The sequence below is a fragment of the Lepidochelys olivacea genome (assembly GCF_965140295.1).
Source record: "Lepidochelys olivacea isolate rLepOli2 genome assembly, chromosome: 1".
In the NCBI taxonomy this organism is placed as follows: domain Eukaryota; kingdom Metazoa; phylum Chordata; order Testudines; family Cheloniidae; genus Lepidochelys; species Lepidochelys olivacea.
Window position 1 is genome coordinate 69,430,775 of NC_140411.1, and position 15,002 is coordinate 69,445,776.

Below are 15,002 nucleotides of genomic sequence, written 5' to 3' on the forward strand. Positions count from 1 at the left end.
TGCTATTTTCAGCAGCATAAGCCATCTGAAGATTAGTTTCAGAGTAGTAGCCATGTTAGTCTGTATCCTCAAAAAGAAAAGGAGTACTTGTGGCACCTTAGAGACTAACACATTTATTTGAGCACAACCTTTCGTGAGCTACAGCTCACTTCATCGGATGCATCCGATGAAGTGAGCTGTAGCTCATGAAAGCTTGTGCTCAAATAAATTGGTTAGCCTCTAAGGTGCCACAAGTCCTCCTTTTCTTTTTTCTAAAGATTACTGTGACTTTTTTTCCCCCAACCACAAGTTTTGTTTATCCTCGTGAAAGCATTTTGGTAACCCATCTACTTAAGTCTGCCAAAAGTAGAAAAATACATTTTTTATTCTTTTATAGTAAATAAAATCATACATGAATGTCTGTCCTGGTGAGTCTTAAATTCACCTCTTATCCATAAAGATCCAGTCTTAGGATAAGTGGAGGTGATGAGTACCAAATCCTGATAACTGGGGAGGAGCAGGGGGCTTTGTAACCCTAATAATGAGGTGTGGGTGGATATGAAATTCATCTCAACATGAATTTGGTATTCCAGTCCATTCTTTGGACTAGCAGCTGCTATCCATCCACTATGCATTAAACACTGATCCTGTGGCTCTTCCACGCTAACTGGAGCCAGCAAAAGTGCTTCCTCAATATGGTTACTTCTTCCATGGTTCTTAAGTGACACTGAAGCTCTGGCAAACTAAAGTCTTAAGTCTGGTAGGATTTCTCTGTATCTGATCTCTCCTTATGCTTTACATTCATTTTTACTAAATTGGGGAGCATAACAAGAGGGTATAATGATAGTTTCAGCAGCCCCCAAAACATAAGACTAATTCCTGTGTTGAATGAAAAACATTCCATGCCCTACTGTTCATAAACAGGTCAGTGTCAGAGTTCTAATTAATTAACTTTATTTTTTTTTTGCAGGAAATAAGAAGGCAGCTTAAACAAGGAAATAAAATGCACCAGAACACTGGTTTCATTTAACTGACTCATTTATAAAGAAAAATAGAGTATTTGGAAGAGAGGTATTAGTCACTGAGCACATTCTGATTAGTAGGAACTTGAAATAAATGACCAAATGTCCTAACAGTAGCTTTCAAGTTGATAGTTTAAGTAGCATGTTTTTTTCATGGTGATGTGCAATTAATAAATATGTTAGTGAACATGTAACAGTGTACAATGACTTGTGTCAAAATGGAGATGCAATTATGTGTGAGATTCCTCCTGTGCCAGCAAATGAGATTGTACTGCTAAATGAGTTTGTTGAAAACCAATTGTAGAGGTCTCTGCCATTAGGCGTTCTTTATATTATTGCAATATTATGTTTACTCAAGCAAAAGTAGTGAAAAATTACTTTGGTAGCTACTTATAAAATAAGAAGCTGTTATCCTATGTGCACAATTGCAACATTGTATTCATAGAACTTTTGTACATTGGTTTTATACAATCATCCAAACAAGTTTAACAGCAATGAAATATCAGTCATACATAAAATACATTTCTTGCATAGATGTAAGCTTCTGTTCGTGTTACCATTTAGCTAACGCATAAACTATTCAGCATTCTTTGGTGTTCTTATTTAAAGTGAATAAAAACATGGCTATGAGAAATTTACATAGTATACATTTTCCTCCATAAGCGTTTAATATGATACAATAATGAACTTCCTTAGGTGCTAAAAATTACACTGCAGGTGATGTGTAGAAATAAAATAGAAAAATATACAGGTTGATTCTGTAGCTATTTATTAGTCCTAGATGATGACCAAACATAATGGTTTAAAACTATTTAAAATGTACTGTGTGTTGTGGAGAAAAGTTCTCATAACATTGTGTTCAGAAGTCTGGACACTAAAATAATTGTTTCTTGGGGTAATTCAGCATCTGTCTGAATTACCAGACTGTCAGTAGGTAGAAATGCATACAAGCCTGCTTATAGTTATGCATAAACCATGGGCTCAAATTCATAGGCAAAGCATTACACATTTGTATTTTAGATATAAAGTATGTGAAGTTCGGAATACAGAAGTGCGTAAGTGTCACTCATGCAAAATTAATGTGTATTTTAAAAATGTAGCAGCTTATTATAGCTTGTCTTTAGTGATTGCTTAATCAGTTTTCTAGGATTAATTTACAATGCTCGTAATCTTGCCAGCAAAGCCTCTACTTCAGGAACAACATCTCCTTTGGAAGCAGAGCCAACAAGCTCCATTTCCTTTTCTCTGTTGCTTTCTCCAATGTAGGTCTCCTTTCTTCCAACAGCCTTGCTCCTTGCTGTAGAGGAATTAGCTTCCATGTCATAATTAAGCTCCTTGGTGATTGGAGTCCTTGTGAAGTTGAAATTGATATTGTGGTTTGAATGTGACTTTTCTAGGTGTGCTTTCTGGTTCTCTGTAGAAGAGAAGAAAATAAAAGCTTCATCTCATTGTTAAACAAAGACTGTTACTCTAGTTACGTTTTTCAATACAGAAAGCCTTCAAAATAGACAAAGTTGGAGTAATTTTACATGTAGAAGGAATAGTATTGTTGGCATGAGGATGAACAGTTAAGAATTAAAAGATGGCATAAAATGAAAATCATTACCTCTGAAAACGCTATTTCTAGACAATGTGGCTCAAGGGAAGCAATATGGAAGTAAGTAAACCATATTTATCAAACTAGCTTCCATTTTCACAAAGCCAGGGCCAGATCCTGCCAGGTGCTGAGCACCCTTGATTGACACTGAAATAATTTGGAATGAAGAACACAAGTGCCTTACAGGAATGGGCCTTCAGGTGAGAAGAGAAAGACACAGAAAGGTGTTTGACATTTTTAAACCCATGCTAGACTATATTTTTGTGTGTGCAGTGTTGTTGTTGTAGCTGTATTGGCCCCAGGTTATGAGACAAGGTGGGTGAGGCAATATCTTTTATTGGACCAAATTCTGCTGGTGAAAGAGACAAGCCTTCAAGCATCACAGAGCTCTTCTTCAGGTCCGACAAAGGTACTCAGAGTGTCACAGTTAAATACAAGCTGGAATAGATCATTAAGCATGAGAGAAGTTCACACGTTGCAGGAAATCATTCAAACTGAAGCAGGCAATTAACACCACTGCAGTCACAGGTCCAAGGAGTGTTAGTGGGTTACAGATTGTTATAATGAGACATCAAACCAATCTCTATTAAGTCCGTGATTATTTGTGTCTATCAGAGTTATAAAATTAAGCTCCCAGGTGCGCCTTTTGAAGGTGTTGTGCTGATTTCCTTTGAAGTTGACGATTGAGAGGTCAGATACGGAATGATCATTTTGTACTATTTATGGGTACTTTGTATTGTGTAGCCCTGGGTACAATTGGCTCCCCAATATGCCTACCTCTTCGTGGGCCACCTCAAGGAAGAATTTCTTGAAATATACAACACTAAACTGATGATACACCTGCGATATGCTGATTATATTTTCATCCTCTGGACTTCCTCAGAGATTTTCACTGCAACTTCAACAACCACCATCCATTCATCAAACTCTCTCAAGAACACTCCCACATCCGCATCGACTTCCTGGACACGAGGATAAAAATTCACCAACAGAACCCTACAGACAATTATATACAGGAAATCCATGGATCACCACTCTTACCTTCACAGATAGAGCAAATACCTCAGACACACCAAGAAATCTTATCTACAGTGAGGCACTCAGTTACTACAGGACAAGGGTGGACAAACTTTTTGGCCTGAGGGTCACATTGGGGTTCTGAAACTGTATGGAGGGCCACGTAGGGAAGGCTGTGCCTTCCCAAACTGCCTGGCCCCCACCCTCTGACTGCCCCCCTTCATACCCCCCCACCCAACCAACCCCCCGTGCTCCTTGTCCCCTGACCACCCCCTCCCAGGACCCCCCCACCCCTGACTACCCTCTCCCAGGACCCCACACCCTATCCAACCCTCCCTGCTCCCCTGACTGCCCCGACCCCATCCACAGGCCCTTCAGGACTCTCACACCTATCCAATCCCCCCTATTCCTCGTCCCCTGACCATCCCACCTCAGAACCTCCACCCCATCCAACTGCTCCCTGTCCCCTGACTGCCCCCCACGACCTTCTTCCCCTTATCCAATCCCCTCTCCCCCTGCCCCCTTACCATGCCGCTCAGAACAGCAGGACTGGCAGCCGAGCTGCCCAGCTGGAGCCAGCCACGCCGCTGTGCTTCCCGGCAGGAGCTCACAGCACCACCACCCAGAGCGCTGGCTGTGGGGGAGGGGGGACAGCAGGGGAGGGGCCGGGGGCTAGCCTCCCCAGCTGGGCGCTCAAGGGCCAGGCAGGACGGTCCCACAGGTGGATGTGGCCGGCGGGCCATAGTTTGCCCATCTCTGCTATAGAAAGCCCTCTGAGGAGAAAGTCCAGGATACATGCCTTAACATACCTAAAACTGTCTTCACTAAATAAGGACACTCCATCCGCGAAGCAGATTTGCCAGCAGAACTGGCTTTGATACAGAGAACCCACACACACCTTGTTATCACCTAGCACCCCACACTGGAACCCATACAGGGTATAATCATAGAATTATAACCCATACTTGATGGGGACCACATCTGAAAGAAATCTTTCCTGAATCCCCTCTTCTGGCATTCAAAGAACCCTCCCAACATTGCTAAACTCGTCATCAGAAACTAGCTCCTCACAGACCAGGACCCATCAACTCAAAGCAACACCAGACCCCGCCATAAACATAAGATGCAAAACCTGCACCCATACATACACTGCTACAGTGATCAGTATCCTCCACAGCACCCATTTCAAGATGAATGGGTCCTACTCATGCCTGTCACAACATGTGGTGTACCTCATTCAGTGCATCAAATACCCCAACAACAAGTATGTGGGGGAAATCAGACTATCACTATGCTCTCCAGTGAACTCATACATGAAAATGATGAAAGACAAAAACACCCTATCACTTGTGGGGGAACACGCTTGACAAAATGATCATTCCACATCTAATCTCTCAGTCCTCATACTCAAAGGAAACCCACAAAACACCTTCAAAAGGTGAGCCTTGGAGCTTAAATTCATAACTCTTCCAGACATTAGAAATCATTGACTCAATGGAGAGACTAGGTTTATTTCTCATTACAACAATCTGTAACCCACCAACTCTCCTTTGACCTATGACTGCTGAAGTGTTAATTGCTCACTTCATTTTGAATGGTTTCCTGCAACTTGTCTCTTTATGTTTAACAATCTGTTCCACCTTGTACTTATCTGTGACACTCTGATTACCTTTCTGAGACCTGAAGAAGTGATCAGTGGAACTCAAAAGCTTGTCTTTTTTATCAGCCGAAGTTGGTCCAATAAAAGATATTACATCACCCACCTAGTGTCTTTTGTTTGTAGAATTTAGAATTTGTCAGGCAGATTTTTAAAACTTTAAATAAATCAAAATTGTATTGTAATTTAATCATCCAAGATAATCTACTTTCTTTCCTTTCTGGTCTCTTTGTGGCTATATTCAACTAAGTGACAGCGAGCTTGACTTATCTCACCAGCTGTGAGTTGCACTGGCTGATGAATAAATGGCTCTGCCTGATTGACTTTCTGAAAGAAGACTAGACAAATTTCTTTCTTTCTTTCTTTTTTTTTTTTAAAGCAAGTGACTCTCATCTACCAGCCTTTTGAGTGATCCCTCTCATAGATCTTATACTTTTTAAAAACAAGCATACTCAATATTCATGTAACCTTGAACAAGGCTTGAAAATGGCTTCAACAAACTTGACATGACATTTAAAGTTTTTTGGTTATTCGCTGAAAGATGTTCTATCATCCCAATAGTAATGACTCTGGAGCACAGGCAGTCACTCATGACAGTGTGTTTTATGTGAGTGCTGAAAATTCCTACCGAAAACAGCTTGTACATTCCAAGGCAGCTGCTGAAGATATTTACTGCATTGTCATTCCCTGACCAGGGGCTCACAGTGATGGATGAGTATTTTACACACTATCTTGGACAATCTCAACAAATTTTATTAGTATGATCACCTTTTGGCTGTTGGAAGAAAATAAATACCCTCCTTTCTCCTTCTATATCAGATGGACAATTGTTACTTAAAATTTAACAGAGCTTCAATTTTCACTTAGCTGAACGGTTAAGCTCTATTTTATATATACTGTATGTTGGAAATAACACAATAATCCACGTGACTATAGTTGTACACATTGAGACTCCCTGTAACACATAAGGCCAAAAGAAAAGAGCTTTCAGCAAGTGAGACCATGCATACACACACATTATATACAATTTAAAATAATTGTAGTATGTTTATATATATTTCTCCATTTAATATTTTTTACTTAATAATTGTATTATAATGAATCTGCACACACCACTGGGGGCTTTAAGATCCTGTAGGACTACATTGTCTATATCAATATACAGAGTGCCCCTAACCTTTGCTGCTGTCCATATTCTGATGGTCAAAAAGATGATTGGGGGAGGGGGAAGAGAAGGAACCCGTAATTTTCTGAAACGTCATCTTTTTTTTCTTTCTTTTTCTTTTAAGAGAATTTAGGGCTTGATATATGCTGGCCTGTGAATACTAAAGAATGAAGTTGGAATTTTCAAAAGAGCCTACATGTGTTAGGCACTCCTTTGAAAACTGCAGCTTGCGGTCTGATTTTCTCAGCTAAAGGTATTGAAAGAACTGTTGTGATATAAATCTTGACGTGTGCTTCAAGCTGACCTGGAGGGGCCACCTACTACAGATAAATAAGCATAGTAAACATGTGAACTCTGACCTTGGTCTCTTACAATGCTGCAAACAAAGGACCTTTAAAAAAAATGAGGCCCTGTTTCAGTGACAGATTTAAGCATAACTTTAAGTCCCATTGACTTCTCCAGAGAACGAACTGTCTGTAATGATCAGATACAAAACAACAGTGGTAGAGCTGAAAATGCTTGTCTCACCCAGATTTAAAGGCTTCTGATAAGTCTCATAGATACTCTTCAATAAGAGAGTGAACCAACTCTAGGAAGTTCAAAGATGGCTCGAGAAGGTATGTCCTGGGCTGGGGAGCTAAGTGGAAGATATGCTGAACTTTCCAAAGCTGGAGAATGGTATATTTGAAAGACCTATGTCTGTCATCCTTTAATACAATCGTTCAGATCCACAAAGGGACTTAGGTATCTAAAACTCAGATTTAGGTGCCACTGTGATTCACAAACCCCCACTAAGCTGCCACCTAACCATAGGTGCCTAAACTCACTAATTTTTGCTGTAAAAGTCCCCTAGGGGCCTACGTTTCTGCATCTGGCATGCATACTGCTGCCTCATGTGCACTGCATCCTCCTCTCCCCCTCCTGCCCTGCCATTTTGCGTCAAGGGGGAGTGCATCACTGCCATTCTTATCAGAAATAGCTTAGATGCCTGACTTCAGATGTCTGTGGATCTCAAGCAGGGATAGGCACCTCCCTCTTGCTTGGACTTAGTTGCCTAACTCCCTAAGAGGGACAGGGTTTAGGACAGACTTGTCTTGTTGGCATCTGCTGTTGGCCAGGTTAGGTGACTCCCTGCCTAGTATGCTGGCTTTTGTGGATCCCATTCTCAGTTGCCTCTCTCTCCCTGTGCATTGTATAGGGATCTTAGATATCTAACCAAGGGTTTGTGGATTACATTGGATAGCGAGGTGCCTAAAAGTTAGGTGTTGCAACGCTGAATGTGGGACCCCCGAAGTCCCTCTATGAACCTGGGCCTAAGATCGTATAACAAATCTAGATTATTTTGGACGTTAGGTTTGAAACGTTGAAAGCCAACTATGGATTTTAATCCCATGAATTACATCAATTTTAATTAAACGTGCAGCTAAATCTACTAGTTGTCTTTTATAATCTGAAAATGGAAGTTAATCTGATTTGTGTGGTTATATTTCCTACTCTGCTTTGAAAATCTCAGCCTAGCTAGGTCCTGAGTTTATAGTTTGCCATCTCTGCATCACACTACCTAACATGCTTCTGCAGTTTCAAAGGTTTATAATATTCTTCCCTTCCTGTCTTAAACTATGTTATATGGATATTTCTTAGATAATCTATTCACAGCTCTAGCCACTTTTGTCAATATTTAGCAGTTACAATGCACAACTTCCTCGGTTTAATCAAGCTCCTCCCAACCAGTCACAGCAAGACAGAAAAAAAGACATGGAAAAATATTTTCCTTTCCTCCAATGCCAAATAATTAGGGTTTGCACAATGCCTTAAAGTTCGGCGGATTCTGTCTACATTAGATGAAGTGGTTGGAGTGAGTTCCAGAATCAAAGGGACTCATACAGATCATCCCATCAATAGTCCTTATTTTACAGTAAGGGAGCTCCAGCCCTAGTATCATTTGTGGCATGAGGAAAGAGGTGATCTCAGGTAGGTACGTTCCAGGCCATTTACAGCTTTTATAATAGGTCAAAAACAATGCCTTCAATTGTATCTAGATACCAATAGGCAGCCACTGAAGATCATAGAGCAAACAATTTTGTTAAATTTCAGTTAAGGTTGCTAAGCAGCTTTAGAGAGAAGGCATACCATTAATCACATCTGTTTAAACAATTCTGATACTACCCTTATCACTTCATTCAAACAGAAACAATAGCCAACCCAACCCAACCAACCTTAACTCTGCTCCTAGAATTGTGTTACTTTTTAAGGGCCCACTCCAAACTTCCACTGAAAATAATAGCATTTCCCCTTTGGTTTTAATGGGTGTTGCCCAGGCCTTTTAAATAAAGTTTGGATAATAGAGTGTGTATGTGTTTTATTTGCTCAGCAGTGTCAAATTTGATGGTTATTACACAAGTAATTCCTGTTTAATGTAATGGCCCTATTTTAATGATGGGTGTAAGTTATGTTTATATATTTAGCTTTAGCTCTAATGTTTTGTCTAATTACGTATATATAGAATTATATATACTGTATATAAGTATATACAGAAACCCCAGCTAACAGAATGGCTGCTGCTGTATACCACACCTGAGACCAGGCTGCGTGTATGCACAGACACTTTAATACAGTGCCAGGCTGCTTCATGTGAAAAAGCTCTGCACACTCTAATGAAAGCATGAGAGTCAGTTTAAAACTCTCTTTGCTGTGTATGCAAAGATTTTCCCAGAGCAGAAATTGTTGTTTTGCTAAGCCGCTCAGACTTTCTTTGCTGTCAGGCTCCAACTGGTCCTTATTTCCCAACAGCAGTTCAGTGCCTGGCTCCAGCCGCAGGCTTTCTATTGTAAGCTCCTTTTTACCTATTTCTCCTGCTTCCTCCAAACTTGATTATTTGCAAACCAGCCCCACTCCAGTGCTCAATTCCAGCTCTATCCTCTTCCATGCCCTGTCTCTACCCAATCTCATCCCTCTGTCAGTGCCAGTACTAGCCCACTGTGGCCCTATCCAGGAATATCCTCCCCTCCCCCAATTCTAAAACAGCCAAGTTCTTATAATAAAAAGCAAATGGGGCCCCCCCCCTGAGATGCTTGGGGCCCTAAGCAATTGCTTAATTTGCTGATGCCTAGAGCCAGCTCTGCCCTCTGCTAACATCTGCAAATGAAGAGCCCTGGTCTCTTGGACTGTTAGGAGGTTTGACATCTGCCAAAGTTCCCTATGCTTGAGCATGGAAAATGTCTGTCTGTGAACTTGGAGTTGTGGAATACTTGCTATGCTGACAACATGTAGGTTGATAAATCAAGGGAGACAGGGAATAATTTAAAAAAAGCGTAATTTTTGATGTCCTAGTATTTTAAATCTTTTAATCATAAATTTTCAAACAAATCTCCAGAAAAATTCGACTCCTATTTTTAAGCATACCAAGTGTAAATAAATTGGTCAACTAATGAACAGTTAGAAAGGGAATAAACAGAGAATGTACAGTGGATATATAGACTCAGCTTGAACTATGACACCTACACAATCCCACAGCATCTCACAGAATCACTGTTCACTTTGTTGGGCTGTGGTATTTCTACCAGCCGCCGAGTATAAATATCAGATGTTTGCTCCTGTTGCTCCATTGTGGTGGAATTCTTTACATCATAGGAGTCACACTGGTGCCTCATTCTATTTCAAGTCAAAGCTTTAAAAGTCATTTTGCAGGTATTACGAGGGGGAGAGGGAAACTCCTGTTCCTTTTTAATTAAAAATTCAAAAGACTCATTTGTTACCCTACCAAATCTTTTCATTTTAAAATTACAATGGGAATTTTATTCTGCTAAGATGACATCCTCAGGATCCTCTTTACTGCTGCACACAATGCTTCAAAGGTGCCACATGCATTGTTGCCTATAGGGCTCATTCACCCCAAGATGATCTCTGCCAGCTGCTGTAGCAGCTCCCCGAATCATCAAGTTTACTGGTAATATCCAGGAAATATGCACTCATCCTAGAGGCACTGGAATGGCTAGTGCCTGATTTGTAATGCCACTGCAACTGACAAAGCGGTTCCTGGGAATGGATTAAAAACTCAGAAGTTGCCATCTGCTGTGTTTTAGCAAAGAATCAGGACCCTACTGCAATTTATACGTAATAAAGGAGCGTAATTTATCACCTTAAAAAAACAATGTTGAGACCATATAAATCTATTTAGCTATTTGTAATTGCTAGCTGGCTAGTACTGTTGGGCATCAAACTACTGACCATAAGTTTGAACTCTTCTGTGCTACTTACTATTATGCTGGACTTCAGGAGAAGGAGGCCTTTAGCCCACTCCTGTCTACTGGCAAAATGATTGCAATCCTTTTAGAAATGGCATCCTAGACGGAGGCTACGGACAACTTGTCCTCTCCCCACAATACCGGATCAATTCTTACATTTACTAAGGCCAAGTCTACACTTAGAAGCTTACAGCGGCACAGTTGTACTGATACAACTGTGCCACCATGAGAGTGCTCATGTATCCGAGTTATGTTGTTGGGAGAGAGCTCTCCCATCGTACAATAAAACCAGCCCAATGAGCATCTCCCGCCGACATAGCACTGTGCACATGAGCGCTTTTGCTGGGAAAATTTATGTCGCTCAAGGATGTGTTTTTTCATACCCTTGAGCGACAAAAGTTTGGCCGACATAAATGCTAGTGTAGACATGCACTAAGCTACCTTCCCTCTTTGTCAGAGGCTCGCAGTGCCTCCACATCTAACTGCCAGCTCCACCAATGAAGGCTGCAAAATCTCTCGTTGAAAGACCAAGACCTTTTCACTATCTTTTTAAACTGGAAAACTCCAACTAATAGTATTTGAGGCAATACTGCTTCAAACTTTTTGTTTCAGTATTGCTACTTTTATCTGTTTTGGACAGCTTTTCACAGATTAAAGCATATAAAACGAAGCAGTACTTAGAAAATTCAATGTACAACAGAATAAATGACAATACAGAGCACAGCCTTTTTAAACTACATTTCTCCACTAACAGACTTCGCCTAGTCTATGTCAGACCAGTAACTCTTGAAAATGCAAAAATTCTCTTTGTTAATTTGGCAGTGGCACATCTCTGTAAATATTTGCAAAAGATATATATACTCAGTTCAAAATTACTCTTCCTAGGCTGAAAAGCATTCTCTCGCTCCCTGGAATTTAAGCACAACTCTTTAAAAAATGACAGAAGAGCAACAGAAGCCTACCCCTGGAAAGGCTCTTCCGCAAGAACTCTTGTGATGAAGACACTTTATTTCTTTGGAGTGTAGCCTTTGTTCGTCAACTCCAGGAATATGCTACAACCCTTTCACTCATCAGCAAGACCAAAAATCAGAAAAAGGCCCTCAAAAATTAGACATGTTAAATTTTAAATGTGCAGGAAGAAGCCAACAATACCAATGGACACAGTTAGAAATTCTTAAGCTATTTTTAAATTGGGAGGTAGTCCTCTGGGCGACAGACTGAAGTTGGTTTCGGATGTTTCGTCAGCTCAAGGAACGCCAACCATAATGAAGGGTTGTCAATAACAGACAACGCAGCAATCGCTGAAGTATTAAATGCCTTTTTTTGTTTCAGTTTTCACCAAAAAGTTAGCAGTGATTGGACAGCTAACATAGTAAACATCAGTGTAAATGGGGCAGGATCTGAGGCTAAAATAGGAAAAGAACAAATTAAGAATTACTTAGGCCTTGTCTACACTGCCACTTTACAGCACCGCAACTTTCGTGGTCAGGGGTGTGAAAAAACAGCTCCCTGTGCGCTGCAAGTTTCAGCGCTGTAAAGTGGCAGTGTAGACAGTGCACCAGCTACTCCCCTGGTGGAGGTGTTTTTTTATAGCGCTGGGAAAGCTCTCTCCCAGGGCTGGTGCTGCAACTACACAGCCACGTTCAAGCGCTGCTGAGGCAGCGCTTTAACGTTGCTAGAGAAGACATGCCCTTAGACAAGTTAGATGTCTTCAACTGGGCAGGGACTGATGAAATACATCCTAGAATACTTAAGGAACTGTCTGAAGAGATCTCTGAGCCATTAGTGATGATCTCTGAGAACTTGTGGAGAACAGGAAAAATATCCCTAGGATTGGAAAAGGGCAACTATAGTACCTATCCATAAAAAGGGGAATAAGGACAGGTGACAGAATTATAGACCAGGCAGTTTAACTTTGGTACCAGGAAAGATAACGGAGCAAACAATCAATTTGTAAACATAGAAGAAAATAAAGGTGATAAGTAAAGTCAATATGGATATGTCAAGAACAAATCATGTCAAACCAACCTAACATGTCTTTAACAGGGTAACAAGACTTGTGGATAGAGGAGAAGCAGTAGATGAGATATATATCGACTTTAGTAAAGTTCTCGATACTGTGTCCCATGATCTTCTCATGAACAGATTAGAGAAATATAGTCTAGAGATGAACCTACAATAAGATGTGTGCACAACTGCCTGGAAAACTATACTCAGAGAGTAGTTATCAATGGTTCACAATCGAGCTGGAGGGGGAGGGACATATCGAGTAGGGTCCCTCAGGGATCTGTCTTGGGTCCAGTTCTATTCAATATCTTCATAAACTATTTGGATAATGGCATAGAGGGTACAATTATAAAGTTTGTAGACAACACCCTGGTGGGAGGGGTTGCAAGCGCTTTGAAAGACAGGATTACAATTCAAAATGATCTTGACAAACTGGAGAAATGGTCTGAAATAAATAGGATGAAATTCAAGGACAAATGCAAAATACTACATTTAGGAAGGAATAATCAACTGCACAAATACAAAATGGGAAATGACTGCCTAGGAAGGAGTACTTCAGAAAAGGATCTTGGGATTAGAGTGGATCACAAACTAAATATGAGCCAACAGTGTAATACTGTTGCTAAAAAAGTGAACATCGTTCTGGAATGTATTAGCAGAGTGTTGTAAGCAAGACACAAGAAGTTATTCTTCCACTCTACACAGCACTGATAAGACCTCAACTGGAGTACTCTGTCCAGTTCTGGGCGCCACACTTTGGGAATGATGTGGAAAAATTGGAGAAATTCCAGAAGAGAGCAGCAAAAATGACTGACAGTCTATAAAAAATAACCTATGAGAAAAGATTTTAAAAATTAGGCTTGTTTAATTTGGAGAAGAGAAGAGGGGGGATTTGATAACAGTTTTCAAGTCTGTAAAAGGTTGTTATAAAGAGAAGAGTGATAAATTGTTTTCCTTAATCAGTCTGGTTACAGGAAATAAGGCAAATGTTATGAATTTATAGCTAAAGCTACCAAAAGCCATGGGCGATACACTGTTAATCCTAATGATTTTGACTTTACTACTGCTGTATTGTTCCACACATTGCTCTTGGACATATCCCAAAGGCTTCATAGACACAAATCTTTTAAAGCACATATTACCCAGCCTCTCCCATATCCTGAGGAGCTAAGCATGCGGATGAAGAACACAAGCAGAATTGAAGTGATATCGGTTAGTAGATGGAGGGAGAGATGAGGGAAAGCATTTAGAGGTTTTAGTAGAACTCATGCCTACTCTTTCAGTGAAAGGCACATGTTCATTGATCATCAAGATAGTGTGCAATGTGGCAGTTGTGTAAGACTTGGCTCCCTATTTGGATGCCAATGTCAGAGGAGAGGCAAAAAATACCTTTTTCCACCTTCATGTGGATAGGAAAAATCTACCAGCTCCTTTTTGACAAAGAGCTGTTGAAAGTGTATTGTCTCTCACTTCAAGGCTGGACACTGCATTGCTCTGTACCTGGGGCTGACAGTGGATGCCGAAAGGAAAGTGGTTTACAGTACAACAGCCTAACTGGAACAGGCAAGCAAGAGCATCTCAGAACAGTGCTCTGCATTCTACATTGATTCTCCATTAAATATTCGATCCTACAGGAGTTTACAATACACTCATGACTTCCTTCCTTCAGAGTATATGCAAGACTTCTCTTTACATATACCTTCTGACAGGACAAGCAGTGACATTGTGACAAACCCTATTTCACCTGCATCTGAAAAAATTCAAGTGAAAACAACCAGCACCGACCAAGACTAAATAGATATGGCTAAGCCTCCAACTATTGTTATTCTGCCAAGAACTGGCCCAGATCAATCTCCCATACTCTACTTCCCTTGACATGGACAGTATATAGACCCAAATCCTCCTTTCCTTCATTCATGTAACCCCCCACCCCACCCCCCTCCAAACACAGCTTGTTTAGTAACAGGATGGCTAGAGTTGTAAAATACACTATACGCTATTTTGTAATTAAAAAGAGAGCCAGAAGAAACCCGCTGCATTACTGACTCACCATAGCTACTAGGAGGGAGTGAGTTGATCAGCAGGATAAACCAAGAAAAAGCAACCGGACAGATGTTGTTCCACTTTAAAGACATAAGAAAAAATAATCCCGAACCAATGTTGCTTCAGTTGTTCTCACACATTTATTTAACTGACAGGGTTTATGATATGAAACTCTTAGCACAATGGAAAGACCAACAAAACTGAGACTCAATCCTGTAGTTCTTAATTAGGTAAAACTCCCATTGTCTTCAAAATTCAATCTATTAATGTT

At 40.5% G+C, this 15,002-nt stretch overlaps 1 protein-coding gene across 1 annotated transcript in view; it reads right to left on the reverse strand.

The window, feature by feature from the left end:
* Positions 1-1,745: 1,745 nt before the first annotated feature.
* Positions 1,746-15,002, reverse strand: part of DIAPH3 (diaphanous related formin 3) — a gene marked incomplete at its 3' end in the record, with an annotated part of 518,684 nt that continues 505,427 nt past the window's right edge. Inside the window, exon 28 of the mRNA XM_084632924.1 lies at positions 1,746-2,415. Coding sequence (XP_084489050.1) covers positions 2,156-2,415 — 260 coding nt within the window. The remainder of the gene's footprint in view (positions 2,416-15,002) is intronic.